The 14612-nt window shown below is 40.3% G+C and overlaps 1 protein-coding gene across 2 annotated transcripts in view; it reads right to left on the bottom strand.

The window, feature by feature from the left end:
* Positions 1-7351: 7351 nt before the first annotated feature.
* The window catches only part of AP3B1 (adaptor related protein complex 3 subunit beta 1), a 312676-nt gene continuing 305415 nt past the window's right edge, over positions 7352-14612 (bottom strand). For both annotated transcript variants that reach the window (XM_030566153.1, XM_030566152.1), the window contains exon 27: positions 7352-8107. In XM_030566153.1, coding sequence (XP_030422013.1) covers positions 7954-8107 — 154 coding nt within the window. In that variant the 3' untranslated portion in view covers positions 7352-7953. The remainder of the gene's footprint in view (positions 8108-14612) is intronic.

Below are 14612 nucleotides of genomic sequence, written 5' to 3' on the forward strand. Positions count from 1 at the left end.
ATAAACCTCTTCTGAGGTATTAGCCATGGAGCAGCAAAGTTGTCTGGTGGATGGCCTGCAGGCTGAGGTGGAGGAGTCTACTATGGCTCCTGAGAGACAGGTCTAGGTCCAGTGGTAGGGACCGCAGCATTCTGATCGAGATGGACAGCAGACTGGAAAACCAGTGTTGCCAAAGCCACGCTGCAGCTATAAGTATGACTCAAGCACGGCCCTGCCTGATTTTCAACAACTTTCTGAGTAGGAGTGGGACAGGAGGAAATGTGTATAAGGGCTTGTCCATCTGGGGCACTAGGGAACCCTGGGCCTTGACCTTGTTGACAACAAAATTAATGACTAATGGTATCCTGTTGACTTTCATTGCAAACAGGTCTACATGAGGAATTCCCCACAGCTGGAAAATGGACTTGGCAAGGTCTTGATGGAGAAATCACTCATGGTGACTGGTAATCAATCAATCAGCTTAAGCAGTCTGTCAGGTTATTCTTCATGCCCGGAACATGAGATGCTCTGTGGTCAACTGAACTGGCAATACAAGTGTTCTGGAGACTGACTGTCCCTTGGCATAGCAGAGTGGACCAAGCTCCCCCTTCCTGTTCACATAGAACATGGCTGCTGCATGGTCTTTGAATATGTGTAGATTTCTTCCCTTGATATGGGAAAGGAGAGTTTGATGGGCCGGGTAAATGGCCCTCAGTTCCCTTACACTTGTAGGCAGTTAAATCCTTGTAGACCATAAACCTTATGGGCCCTCCCAACTTGGGGCACAAGTGTCTGAAACTACAGTTGAAGATGGTTGGGGGGAGCAAATGGAACCTCCTGTATCGGGGTGGCACTCACATCTCACAAGTGCCCCCTCGTCTGAGTGTGTATGTTTGCACTCTGCTTTGTGGAGGAGTCTTCAGCAATTCAGTCCTCTGCCTGAATCACACAGTCTGTATGTGAGATGAAATCAAAGCCTTTCTAGGATACATGTCCAAGGGGGCTCCTATCTCAGTGCCCTCTGTATCTGCAGCCTTATCCCTGGGTCTATCCTCAATCTGCTCAGCAGGGTCTATCCCAGTACCCAGGTTCAAACTGCCTCTCAGTCCCATCTGAGCTCCCTCAAATTGTCCCTGCTCTTCAAGCAGTCCGGGCCCTAATGTGAGGCTCCCTACCCAGAGACTCTTCACCTCTTGGGGACTTTCTGGCCCCAGCTCTCCAGCTGAGCTGCAAAACAATTTATTTCCCGTCCTAAGGATGCATCAAAGTCCAGGCCGCTTCATCGGTGGCGGGACCTGAGCCTGGCTCTACACTGGATCCCAACCCAGAGACCTTATAGATAGCAGCCATCTGCCATGTCCCTTCAACTAAGCTGCATTGCTGGCTATGATTCCATCGGCCGCTTCCCCACAGCCCCAGCATGTTCTTCACCCTTACCTCAGGGCTTTGTTCTGGTTGAGTCCCAGCAGCCAGCAAGGAGCTCCTTCTCACTTCCCCGTGTTTCTGGCAGCACTGCTCTGTCTGTGGTCCTGTAATTCCCTCAGTCAGCCAGGCACACCATCCATGCTCCTCCAGCTCCAGCAAGGAACTGAACTCACTCTGGCCCTGCAGCTTTTTTTATATTAGCCTGCTGTGCCCTGATTGGCAGCCACTCTAGACAGCAAGGAGGACCTTCTCCACTCCCTTTTTCTGGGGAAGGGTATGGCAAGGTTGCGAGGTCTCCAGCAAGGGGACCTCAGGGCCAAGTCTACCCCCATCATATCTCCAAACACACACATTTGAAGGATTTGCCCACCAGTACAGAGAGGCCAAGATTTGAGTGGGCACTTACACTAGCATATCTAGAGGATGCCAAACTGATGAGTACACTGAAGCTAACTATCCTTGTCATTTCCTGAGATGGAGCCTGGCATGCCGGACTACATATGTCCCAGAAGCCTGAGGCAATTTCACACTGTCATGGTAGGAAACAGCCAGTATTGTCTGAAATCTTGACCATGGAAGAAATGCCTTGGATTCTGTAGAGTCCAGAACTGCTCCTATAAACCATCTTTAGTATAGGAGATAGCGTAGGTTTCTCTGTGTTGATAAGCAATCCTAGCACACTGAAGGTGGACTGGAGAAGAGACATGCTGAACTGACGTCTGATCAGCCACTCATTCAAGTAGAAAAACACTTGTACTCTTGACTTCCTCAAGAACACTGCTACCACTCCAACAACCACTCCCTGATTCAGACTGCCTCCCCTGCAATACCAGCTCCTTATCTCCTGGTAATCTGACCCTGCCTACCACCTGACTCTTGGTTTTGCCCTCTGGCTTGCTTTGGACTATGACCTCCTGGTATCTGACGTGGCCTGCTTCCTGACCCCTGCTCTGACTGCCCACACACTGGTCATGATGGTTTTCATGGACAACTTAGGCCACAGGAATACGACCCCTGATTCCCGAGTTGCTGGACTGCTTGGGGGCTGCCCACATATTCACCAAGATGGACCAGTATGTAGTAGTCTACCTAGGCGACATATTGATCTTGGACTACCCTCGAGCATATTGCTCGTGTCCAAACACTCCTGGAACACTGTGGCAGCAAGGCCTTTAAACTAAGCTCGAGATTTGTGCCTTCAATCAGGTCTCCACAGAGTTCTTGGGCTTCACATTATCCCCAGAAGGGATCAAGATGGACCCACACATCCAAGCCATCCAAGATTGGTTGACTCCACACATGGTATGTGACCTGCAATGCTTCCTGGGATTTGCCAATTTCTATTGATGATTCAGCCTCAATTTTTCAAAACAACTTAAAACCTCCACCACTCTCCTCTGGAAAAATGCCCAATTGCATTGGTCTCCTGAGGTCCAGTATGCATTTAGTCAGCTGAAATTCACCTTTACTATGGCACCCATACTGGCTCACCCTAATGTCACATAAACCTTCATTGTAGAAGCTGACGCTTCTAGTGCAGGGATCAAGACTGTCCTCTCTCTGCAACTTGGTCTCAAACAAGTGTTACACTCATATGCTTATTACACAAGGAAGCTCACCCCACAGAACTGAACTATGAAATACTTTACAAGGAACTCCTGGTGATGAAAACTGCCTTTTCGGAATGGCATCACTACCTGGAAGCAGCTCATCGTGTGGTTACTGACCATAAAAACCTGGAATCTCTCTATATTGTGGAAGTCTTAAACCAATGGCATGCATCTTCAGTGGGTGCTATTCTTCTCATGATTCAATTTCATTATCACATACACCCCAGATCCAAAACTGGCAAGGCGGATGCCCTGTCCCAAAGATACAGTACGAGGCCCCAACTAGGAACCAACCCTCATTCTCAATCCTGTCACACTCAGTGCAACTCGTCACTAGGATATACCCAGATTTATATGTTCTGCCTCTGGCTCAGAAATTCTGCCTAATGAACAAGCAACCACATGACTTCCAGGACGGGATCATGCATGTAAGGGACTGCGTCTGTGTGGAAGGGTGGCAGTTCTGCAACTATGCCACAATTTCCCCTTAGCAGGACACTTGGGGTGCATCAAGACCCAAAGACTAATATCCCACTCCTTTTGGTGGCCCTGGATACCCCCAACCATACAATTGTTCATTGTCTCCTGTATGTTTGTGCCCTTACCAAGACCCTCTGCCACAAGCCCTGAAGTTTCCTCCATCTTGACCAGAGGCCACCATTGCCATAGATTTTATTGTCGGATTACTGGAGTCCAACAAATTTATGACAGTTTTGATGGCAGTGGACCACTTTATCAAACTGGTTCACTTCATCCCTTGCACAGGCATCCCCCACCTCTGCAGATGAAACAGCCCAGCTATGGATTAGCCAGATTGTCCAGCAATATCTGTAATGCTACATTAATCATAGAATCAGGATGATTGGTCCTCACTTCTCCCTTATGTGGGCTTTGCCTACAACAGTGCAGTGCAGTGCAGTGCAGACCATGCCTCTAGGGGTCAAAGCCCCTTCCCCTGCCCCCAATTATGGGTACCACCCCAAATTCCACCCACAATTACCTGTGTCCTCTTCCGACCCAGCTGCCTCAGACTTGGTGCAGCAGATTGTTGGGCCCAGGAAGAAGTACATGGAAAAGGCAAGAGCAGACTATAAGTGGTATTTAGACCATCATCGACAGCAAGACCCCACCTGCACAGTAGGGCAGGAGATATGGTGCTCCACAGAGTTTCTCCACACAGACAGATGTGGTCACAAGCTGAACTTTCAGTTCCTTGGCCCTTTTAAAATCCTGTGACAGGTTAATCCAGTCACTTTTCCACTCAAACTACCCCCCTTTTTGAAGGTTCACCTGATGTTTCGTGTATCACTACTGAAACCCTACACAGAAAACCCTTTTCCCCACAAAGATGATGGCACTAGAGAAATCATTGTCTGTTTCCCCCTAGACAGCACCGTATGTTCAGACACTCAAATAACTGAAGGCACTGATGGTATCAATGCTATAATGCAAAAGCTGGCAAAGTTGGACCTGAGGTTATTGGTGCTGGGTGAAAGGACCCGTGTACAGCCAATGAGACTGGTACCAAGGTGCATAATAAGTTTCTTGCCATTACATAAGCTTCTGGTGTCAACAGCTGCTGGTGGGTTGATCTGGATGACGCCACTGAGGTTTAAGGTGCTGATTCAGGAACCAGTCTTGACCATGCCTATGCTGGTGCCAGAATCGACAGACCTCCCTGAGTAGACTGTCTCAATGAGTGCCTCAACTTTAAGTGCATTCAACTACCTTTTTCTCCATGGCTGCTGGACTTTGGTACCAGGGATCTCTCTCTCCTGGACATTTCCTTGGAGGTCTGACATGTCTTTCTTGGTACCGTGGAGGGCAACCAGTGTTGGGACTCGGCCAACATTGTGGGACCACTCCTCACTGAAGTCGAAGTGCTTGGTAACCATTCGTAGTGCAAAGGCTCCAAAAATGGCTGCAGAGTGGCCTTCATCAGTATAAACTTCAGTCTGGCCTTCCTGTCTTTTTTGGTCCTTGGTTTAAAGTCTCTACAAATCTGAAAGTGATCCTGACATGTGGTTCCCTGAGACACTTCAAGCAACTGGAGCGTGGATCACTGGCATTGGCCTTTTACAGGAAAGATGGGGTTCTAAGTCCAGTGACCAAGGCATGCCTTTGTGACACTGGCAGGCCAGATGCCAGCTCTTGCCCAGGCTGCAGGCATTAGCTAAGAACTGACAACTTGTAGCTGGAGACCACACCAGGTCACCTGTATGTTAGTTGTGCTCAAAATAGGCGTTAGTTTTATAAGAATGTATTTACACTCTATGAAATGCTTGTATGTTGCTGCATGTATTAATCTCACTTATAATATCTATATCCCATGTTATAAGGCAATATTTTAAGTGCTTGTTCTGAATAATCTGTAAACACCGCCCCCCCCTGCCCACTAGTCAGAAGAGAAACATTACGAAGTATGAAATATTAGTTTACCACAGGTGTTATCTCCCACCCAACAAAAAAGAAGGCCCAGAGACACCAGACAAACTATTGTGGAACATCAGAGGACAAAAGACTGTTGATTGCTTCCCACCCGCCCCGACCTGTGAAGAGGAAACATGCATGTGAACTCATCCTATCATCTTGAACTCTGGGAGAAGAGAATAAAAATCCCTGACAAGAAGACACTGCATTTCCGTGGCTGTTTGAACTCTGAAGGGCCAGAGACTTTAAACTGAAGCCAGAGATCCCTCCTGAATCTGCCCTGAGAGACACTACTGCTCTGTCACTCTTAGGATTTAGATGGTAACTCATTGGTGTGTATATATGTTTGCTTGCTTGAACCTCTAAATAACTCATTCTTTTTTCCTAGTTAATAAGCCTTTAGGTAGCTTATCACAGGATTGGCTACAGGTGTTGTATATGATATAATATCTAGGTCATCAACTGATCTGAAGTAATGACTGGTCTCTTGGGACTGGAAGCAGCCTGAATGTGGTGTGATTTTTGGTGTAGGTGACCACTTATCACTAAGTCCTGTTTGTCTGGGTGGCAAGATAGTCTGGAGAGTCTAAGGGTTCTCTCTGACACTTCATGATAAGACTGTTACAGTGATCCAGGAGATCACATTTGTCACTGGCTTGAGGAAATCTAATTATAGAACTCATCACCAGTTTGGGGTGTCTGCTCTGTTTTTGACATTCTGCCCTGAGGTAGGCGCTCATGGTTGTGAGTCACTCCAGACAGCGTCACAGCCCCAATACCAGTAATGGAATCCCACAAAGAAAACTGAAGTGTATAAACACACTAAAAGGGAACTTAATACTAAAAACTATCTAATACTAAAATTGAGGTTAAATGTACACCAACTATGAACAAAAAAATAGATAAATGGGAGAAAAATATGCAAAGGCAAGACAACCGCTCCAGCAACTGTCACGGGCAGTATGAAACAACTGGTGGCGGGAGTTGGAGGTAGCTCTGTCCTTTATACTACTTCACAGCAGAGCAAGGCAGCAGACAGCACATGCACTACCCTGATGGGCACCACTGAGCGAAAAATCTCCAAGAGCAGTGCACTGGGCACACACACATCTGAAGTGGAATGGATATGTGCAGTCACTCCAAGAACATAATATAAACCTAGATTAAAAAAAAGTAGGGTAATAACATGGACTGTTGTTCCCTTGTTTGAAAAGCACTGTGTGCATTTTGAGTGCTGCTGAAAACTAAATGCATTTATTTATCCAGTCTATTATTGTGAAAGAGGGCTAATAAAATACTTCTGAAAACTGCTAATAAAATGTGCATGTTATTGGAGTTACATTTTAGTTCTGCTTAGGTGAGGTGTCCATTTGTAATTCTGAAATAATTTACAGTACAAAGCAAACAGTCTCTGTGAATGAAATTCACCGCTGTAGAAAGCTAGCACAAGGTCCACAATACCAATTAAGTCCCACTTAAGGACTACTGTGCAGAATTGCCTGCAGACCCTCTGTGGTGTATTGTGGAAATATTCTTTGCAGTGGACCCATATAAACTGCTGGTGAAAGCCACTTTAAGGATGAACTGGTTTGAGACCATTGGTCCACAATTATACAGACCTAGTGTCTCAAGTAACAAGAACACGAAGGTGCTAAAACACTATATTCCAGCCCATTGGCAGCAGATTGTTGGGTACAGCGAGGTGAGGGCTGCACAGTAGTCCTCCTTGCTGACTGTAGATAAGGGGAATGAATTTCTCCCTGTCCAATCCCCTCTAGAACTCCTCTGCCAAAAAACTCAGCTTTATGCAACCCTCACATGATATTTACTTCAAATGGGTAAGATTTACGTATTCCGAGTGATGTACAGAGTCAGTGCCCTATAAAACAGAAGAGAAGAGAGAGTCCATTCATAACACCACTTTACTGGAGATGTAACATTTAGAAATATTTGACAATATGGCAGTAGCTGGAAATGACTGTTTATAACAACATGTATGAGGTCAAGCTTACAAGCAGCTTTATTGGACAAATGACATTCTCTAGTAAGTCTACTGTCCTTTTACATCTCATACAACAAATCCATCCTATACTATGTAACTTGTAGATTCTGCTGGAGTCTCTCTTTTCCATTATAGCTCACTGCTCAGGTAAGCTGATTTTCTCCAAAACTTTATCATCAAATAGTTACCTTTTATAGCAGGAAAAATTGGAGGAGGGAGTAGGAGGAAAGAGAGGGAAAGTACCAGGATAGAACAACTGGGAAATACTTTTAAGAGTGTAGCTAAATGACAGTAAAATATATGTTCTCTGGTTAGCAAGCAGAAAAAAAAACCCTTGCATACATGATAGATACACACTAGCATTCTAAAGCAGGAGACAAGAATGTCAAGAGTGTATTCTTCTCCCACTGCCAGATGGAAGGGCTATTATTATAAATGAAAGGCAGCAGTAGTGGATGCCAGGCACTTTTGTTGTGTGCCAGATTCTGAAGTCCAGATGTAAGCAGGTTACCCCTGGGACAGGACAGGCTTCAGCTCCCGCAGTAGAATAGAACCAATCACCGTTTTCTCAGTGTTTATGATGAGCTGTGCTGTAGAGCCTTCCTTCAGCTCCACTGTGACTAGCATCAATGACCCACTGTGCACAGTTTTAGCTGCAAACCTGGAGGAAGGAAAAAAAAATCATGAAGGCATTCATATAAAGCCAGAAGTTGGTAGTTTATTCTTTCTAAAAAGTTATATTAAATTTCAAAACTTTTTCAATTTAATTCAGTACAGGGGACAACGCCTAAATCCCCCTACAAATTCCTCAGAAAAAGGATTTGTGCAGTGCTGCACAAATCGCTTTATTTAGATTTTATTATCTAATAAAGCCACAAAGATTTAGTACAAGATTTTTTGTTTAGTATTATGGACAAGGAAGTTCCTTTAAAGGAAAATTATTGTTTAGATTCTAGTTTTGTGTATTAACACACAATACTTCACTGAAATAAGTATTCCGTTCTGCACTAATAACTTAAAACCAATTGTATTCACAGTTAAAGGATAATCTTCAGTATTTTATACCAAAATAACTAAATCCAATACTAAAATGATGCTGATATTATGCATTTTCTAACTTGTTAAAATGCAGCCTTTTGAAAATGTTTTCTCTGCATGCCAAGTGATGAATTAATTCAACTTAAATTGCTCAAACTTAATACCCAACATGATATGAAATGATGTTACGTAACAAACTAATCTTTCTGAAACACCAGATCTTTTCCTCTTAATTTATTTTATCTCCAGAGCATTTGACGCACTTTTCTATTGACTAAATATTGTAAATAAAAAGTGAGATCTAACGCTCCATTATTAAATTCCAAGACATAAAGAACCCACTAATTACATGGAATTAAAAGCAAAACTAGACTTTTAAGCACTGCAATTGACTGAAAAGCCATTTTAGGCACAATGAACTTCTGTCAATCCTGTTAATTCATTCTGCATGCACAGCCAGGCCCCAGAGACAGGAAGAATGAGGATGGTAACAGCCTAGTCTTCCATTTTCCACAAGGAGTGCATCACACTTTTGTGTGTGTGTTAGTTATTTGTGAACAACGAAGTTGCTGCACATGGGCTTTTGAAAACACTAACAAGTGTAGAGCAGGTCTGTTACCTACTGTGACCCCACTTTGCAGGGCCAATCCCCTCTCCCCTTTCTGAATGACACGTGTCTGAATCAGAGCCATCTGCCTCAATTTGCGCAACATCTTCAGCCACAATAGGACCCAGTTAGCCCTGACAACAGCTCACAATACATAAAAATAAAACTGCTGTGCTGACAGCACGCTGTCAGCTATTCAAGAGCAAACCAACTGGTCAGTGTCTCATGTCTGACAATTAGCGCGGGCCTTGCAAAGCGTCTACTGAGGTCCTTAGGGAGCTCTTTAATTACCATCAACATAAAAGAGGGAGTTTATCAGGAGATACTCAAAAAACTTCACTCCAGACTTAATTAAAATATTAGTTACTTAAGCAGGAAGCAGATTCTCTTTAAATGAGATGTAATTTTTTAAAAATTATGTTTAAGTACATCAAAATCTCAAAACACATCATACTAATTTAGGACACAAGTCATTTCTCAAAAGTTTCCTATCACAGGTCAATATATTTCTTTTGTCCAGGTTATAGATGTATTCTAACCCATCTTTCTCCAACAGGAAAATCTTGCTTTTTCCTAACTATAAAACCACCACCTTAAAAATTAACTACTTAGTTAGTTGTGTCTGTCATCTTGGCTATTTGCTTCACAATGTAAATTTCAGTATTTCTCATGTTGATTCTGACAGGGTGATAATTATGTAAACAATAGTCTTATTAGTCTCTTTATTTACTTAACACTTGTGTCTTGGGACTACACAGAAGCAGATTATGTCTGAATGCACATATAAAAAGCTCTGTGGTTGGAGTACCTGCAGTGTTTCATAGCCCCAAGGCTCTTTTTACCCCTTTTCTATTAAAAACTGAAAGTGATATAAAGTCAATGTTATGATAAAGCAAATGGAGCCCAAAGCCTCAACAGAGGTCAGTTTTGTTCAGATTGTTTTATACGTGCCATTTAAAACACTAGGTAGGGGATAAACATTATAAATAAAAATTCTCTAATGAAAACGCGAGTCTGTGCATTTGTTGCAGAATCTAAATATGTGTTGACTATTTCACAAACTATTAGTGTGTATGCAATTACAATATTTACTAAATGTCTGTTCTATTGGACACTGATTTGGAAACACTTATCGAATGCAGACGTCTAATGGAAAATCACTTGACTTATTTCATTGTTAAAGAACGAGCTAGTTAAATTGTAAAACTGTTTTGGGCCGTGGAAAGCAAGGTCTGTTCCGTAAAATCCCCAAGATCATTACATTGCAAAATTAGCTACAGTAGAAACATATATTCAGAAGGAATGTACATTTCTGAAGCTAAACTCAGTTCTGAAATGATAAGGCGGCTGATGTTTGGATACAAGATTAATGATCAGTAAGACCACTTGTGTCAATGATTAAGCTATTTTAAAATAGTGGTTGTTATAGTAGGATTATTTGAGGACCATCTGATTATTAGGATAAAGAGAAGTCTAATCAGATGTTTTACACTTAAGATAGTCAATCCACTAGTATTTTAACAAAACTGTGATCTAATCAACTAGATTTTTAGATATGAGAAAACTATTCAATATCGTTCAGAAATGAAAATAAATCACGTATGTACAGTATGTTTACTCTTTATAGGAAGCTGTGGAACATTTTTGTCTAATAATGTCAGTTTTTATCAATACTTTTTCTACCAGGGTACACTAACGTACATACAGGAAGCTATTCCATTTATTATGGCATCAGACTTCAGTGCGGCTTTGAAATAATCCTTGGAAAACTACACTGTTGTATCTATCAAGTTTAAATTGTAAATTGTAGTTGTTTGTAGAGGTAGAAAAGACCTTCAAGTGGGACATCACTAGGTGTGGAATGTTAACAGCTTAATAGAATGGGCCTGCTGTGATAGAGGGTAGCACACCAACAGACCCGTAAAAATACTAAGAGTAAATGAGTACAAGTACGTTTGCCATTAAAAACAAAAAAACAACTTTTACCAGTTATTACACAACTGTGAGATCTGTGATAATTCAATTGTTTTATATAGTTAAACAGTATGTTTAAGATGATTTCCACATCATCTAGTTATTTTTCATTTTTAATTTATCCCTCAACCCATTGTTTGTATCAACCAGACTGGAAACTTGAAAATGAAAGTTTTCCTGTCAGAATATTTCTTGCTACAGCACACGTATAATGGTGGGGTGTCATTTATAGCATTACTCACATATACTGGATTATGGGTTTGGGTTTTTTTTTTTCCAGTTAGAAAAAGCACTTGGGTAGGCAGAGGAGGATGTTATGCATGTGCAAAAAACAAATCTTTCTCAACAGGTTAAACAACAAAGAAAAAGAACAGGTAAGTCATAAAGCCTGTCCATTAACCTTGAGAGCTCCAGTTTAAACATACTGCATCTTTCAAAACTTCTTTTGTGTGCGCACAATTTTTGGGGACCAAAAAGGCATAGTGATCACCATTTTTTATTGAAATCAACATCAGTCAACAGTGATGTATGAAATATAGTTCTTTACTATTTCAATTATAAGGGAAAATTGAGTATCTTAGATATTACAGTGCAGTAGCATTTGCCAAATGCTGACTTTTTAATGGTGATCACTGCACATAAAAACAGAAGTATTTTCTGTTTCTGTAAACAAAAAAAATGACTAAAATTCATGGTCCAAGTACTTCAAAGAATTAAAGAAATTCTTAGTTATCAGACACACTGCAAAAAAAATTGTAATTTACTCTCAATACTGGTTCTTAAATAATTAATATTTATGCAAAACAATGAGTTAATTTTAGCAGAACATTCACAAACAGAACAGTTGTTTACAACAAAACAAGGATTTGCTACAGTTAATTCAACGGTACTAAGACATACTTTCTCTTCTCATGGACAGTCTTCCTGGTCTCTGATTGTTCTATTCTAAGTTCAATTTTCTCCTGTTTTCTGTTCTGCTGGTTATCAGAAACAGTGACAATGGCCCACTCAGGCTAAAACTTTTTTTTTTTCTATCTTGTACATGAAGCCTTCAATTACTGCCTGCTGAAGCAGACAGAATCCTATTAGTAAGAAAGACAATCACAAGATGCAATGCCCTGCCCTAGCTGTACAAAAATAATTAGTCTGAAGTTGACAAATGTGTAATGAAGTTGCACAATAAATGTATGTAAGAAATACTGGTATAAATTAGTCTTCTACTTCCAAATACCAGAGTAAACAGCTATGAAGCCTTATTTTCCCACGGGTAATCAAGAATAAATAATTATACAATTTTGTAATTTCAGGACTCTGAAGTTTTGATTTACTTTGGTTAATACTGTATTTATATACAAGTTTTACTTTGTAATTACCGAAGGACCTAAAAAATGGTAAAATATTGGATATTTATACTGCTTCGTGGTCATAGAAACTTTAGAACTTGAAAAAAGATATACTGGAGACAGATTTAACAGTATATGCCTATATGGTTCTGATACAGGGGTGACCAAAGCTTCTAATCTCAAACGTATTGAAAATAGTAACACATTCACAAGAAAAGAGTGGAAAATCGTTTTTTTATTTTTAAAACTAATGATTTTAATCTCAGAAAATACTTCACTGGCATCAATTAAATTATTAAAAGCAGAGAAAACTAGATTAAAGAGCATTTACACCATAGAAATAATTTTACAATCATTTTGATATTTCTTTTTCATTTTTCAGATAGTGTCATGTTTTCTTGAAAAACAACTTTATTGAATTAAAAAGTTTCCTTAAAATATTCAACATACTTATGGTTCAAATCAAATTATACTGTGATGATAGAAATATTAAACATTTAGGGGTTTAATGAAAAACATTTTATTTTATGGATAAGCTATGACCAGCTATGTAGTGTAGCATTTTTAGCATGCTAATATTTTCTGCCAAAAATAGATTCCAGTAGCCTGGCTTCAGCTGCTACTCAGCAATCTCACTGTATCCCTGTGAAAGTTAGATGTGCAAATGAGCCTGTAAGACTTATCTGCTAATTACTATGACTGCTCCATGTAATGGTCAGAGTGGGTGCTACATCCACTTTCAGACTACTTCATCAAATATCTATCAACTCAGTAACCTATTCAGCATCTAAGGCCTGAGAACCCAAGTCTGCTTTGCAAAACTTGGATTGGTTAAAGAAGTTAGATCAATAGACCACCATCTCACCACCAACACACAAGAGTTAACCTGTTTTGTTCTTGCATCTGTTTTGTTCTTTGTACTCTTCTGTTCTTAGGGAATCAGGCATTTAATATAAGTGTTTGAGAATTATGTACTTTCCATTTTTGAAAATAAGCTATAAATTTCCTTTTGCAAAAGTGATTTAATCACAGAAAACAGTTTGTCTCACACAAAGTCAACAAATAAAAATGATAAAATCCTTTAGATAAAAAACCCTCTCATTTGGTTATCTTTGCAAATGTTAAATGCTTTTTACTTAAACAATTAACTCAGAGGTCGCTGTTTGTTTTTTCAAAGAAAATGCTGCACATATTCTGCACTTTAATGCATTCAGATACAAAAGCAGTGCTGTCCTCTAGTGGACAGCAAATAAGCTAGGATAGAACAATCTATTTTGATTAACTTAAGACCTAAATAGCTTTCACATACACTTTTAAGATTGCGGAAATCTGCATTTTCTTAAAGTTAATTAAAAAAACCCCTAACCCTATAACAAACATTCTAGCTGCCTGTATTCAATAACATATCTAAGGAATTAAAAGATTCTCAAGGACTGATGTGATACAAAGATGTTTACTTCAAGTATTTCATACCTATTAATCAAAACCTTTGAATGCTGATATCTGAAAACTGTATCAGCACTCAGCACTTTTCAATATATAGACCTTTTATTACCAACGAGAAAGTCTCATTTCCGGGAATGATAAACACTTGGATATGTAACTTGGCAACACCTTCCAGCTACAGCCTCTGAATACTTCTATAAAGGATACATTTCTGCTAAAACATTCTACTTCTCTCGAGTTAGGAAAAGAAATATTTACTTAAGGAATACTGACCAATAGGGAGGACATTTTCTGGCATTTTATAACTACCTGGAGGTGTAGAAGGCCTGAGGTTTAACCTAGTTGGTCATTAATAACCTGGAAAAATCTTTTCCTAAAAGTCATTATTACTAACATAAATCAAGTATTAAAAAAACGCTTTCAAGTTTCCAAAAGTTTTAAAGCTGAAATGCATGTTGGCATTGATGCAATGTTATACTTATAACTCTGGTCTCCTACCATTAAAAGACCCAAGCAGAAATGTATAGGGAAAGTAGGACTTGATTTTCAATGTTCCACTAGGTTTATAACTGAAGAATAAGGTATGATGGATCAGTCCTTCATCAATCCAGTAAGAACCAGTTGGAATAGTTAAGTGTTTAGCCTAGGGCACTTAATCCTTTATCTAGACTTTACTAGATACATTAGGAAGCAAAATGGACATCCTGTGCCTATTATAAATATACTTACTTATGCCTATTATAAATGGTTACTCAGTG

Source organism: Gopherus evgoodei, chromosome 6 (assembly GCF_007399415.2).
Source record: "Gopherus evgoodei ecotype Sinaloan lineage chromosome 6, rGopEvg1_v1.p, whole genome shotgun sequence".
In the NCBI taxonomy this organism is placed as follows: Eukaryota; Metazoa; Chordata; order Testudines; family Testudinidae; genus Gopherus; species Gopherus evgoodei.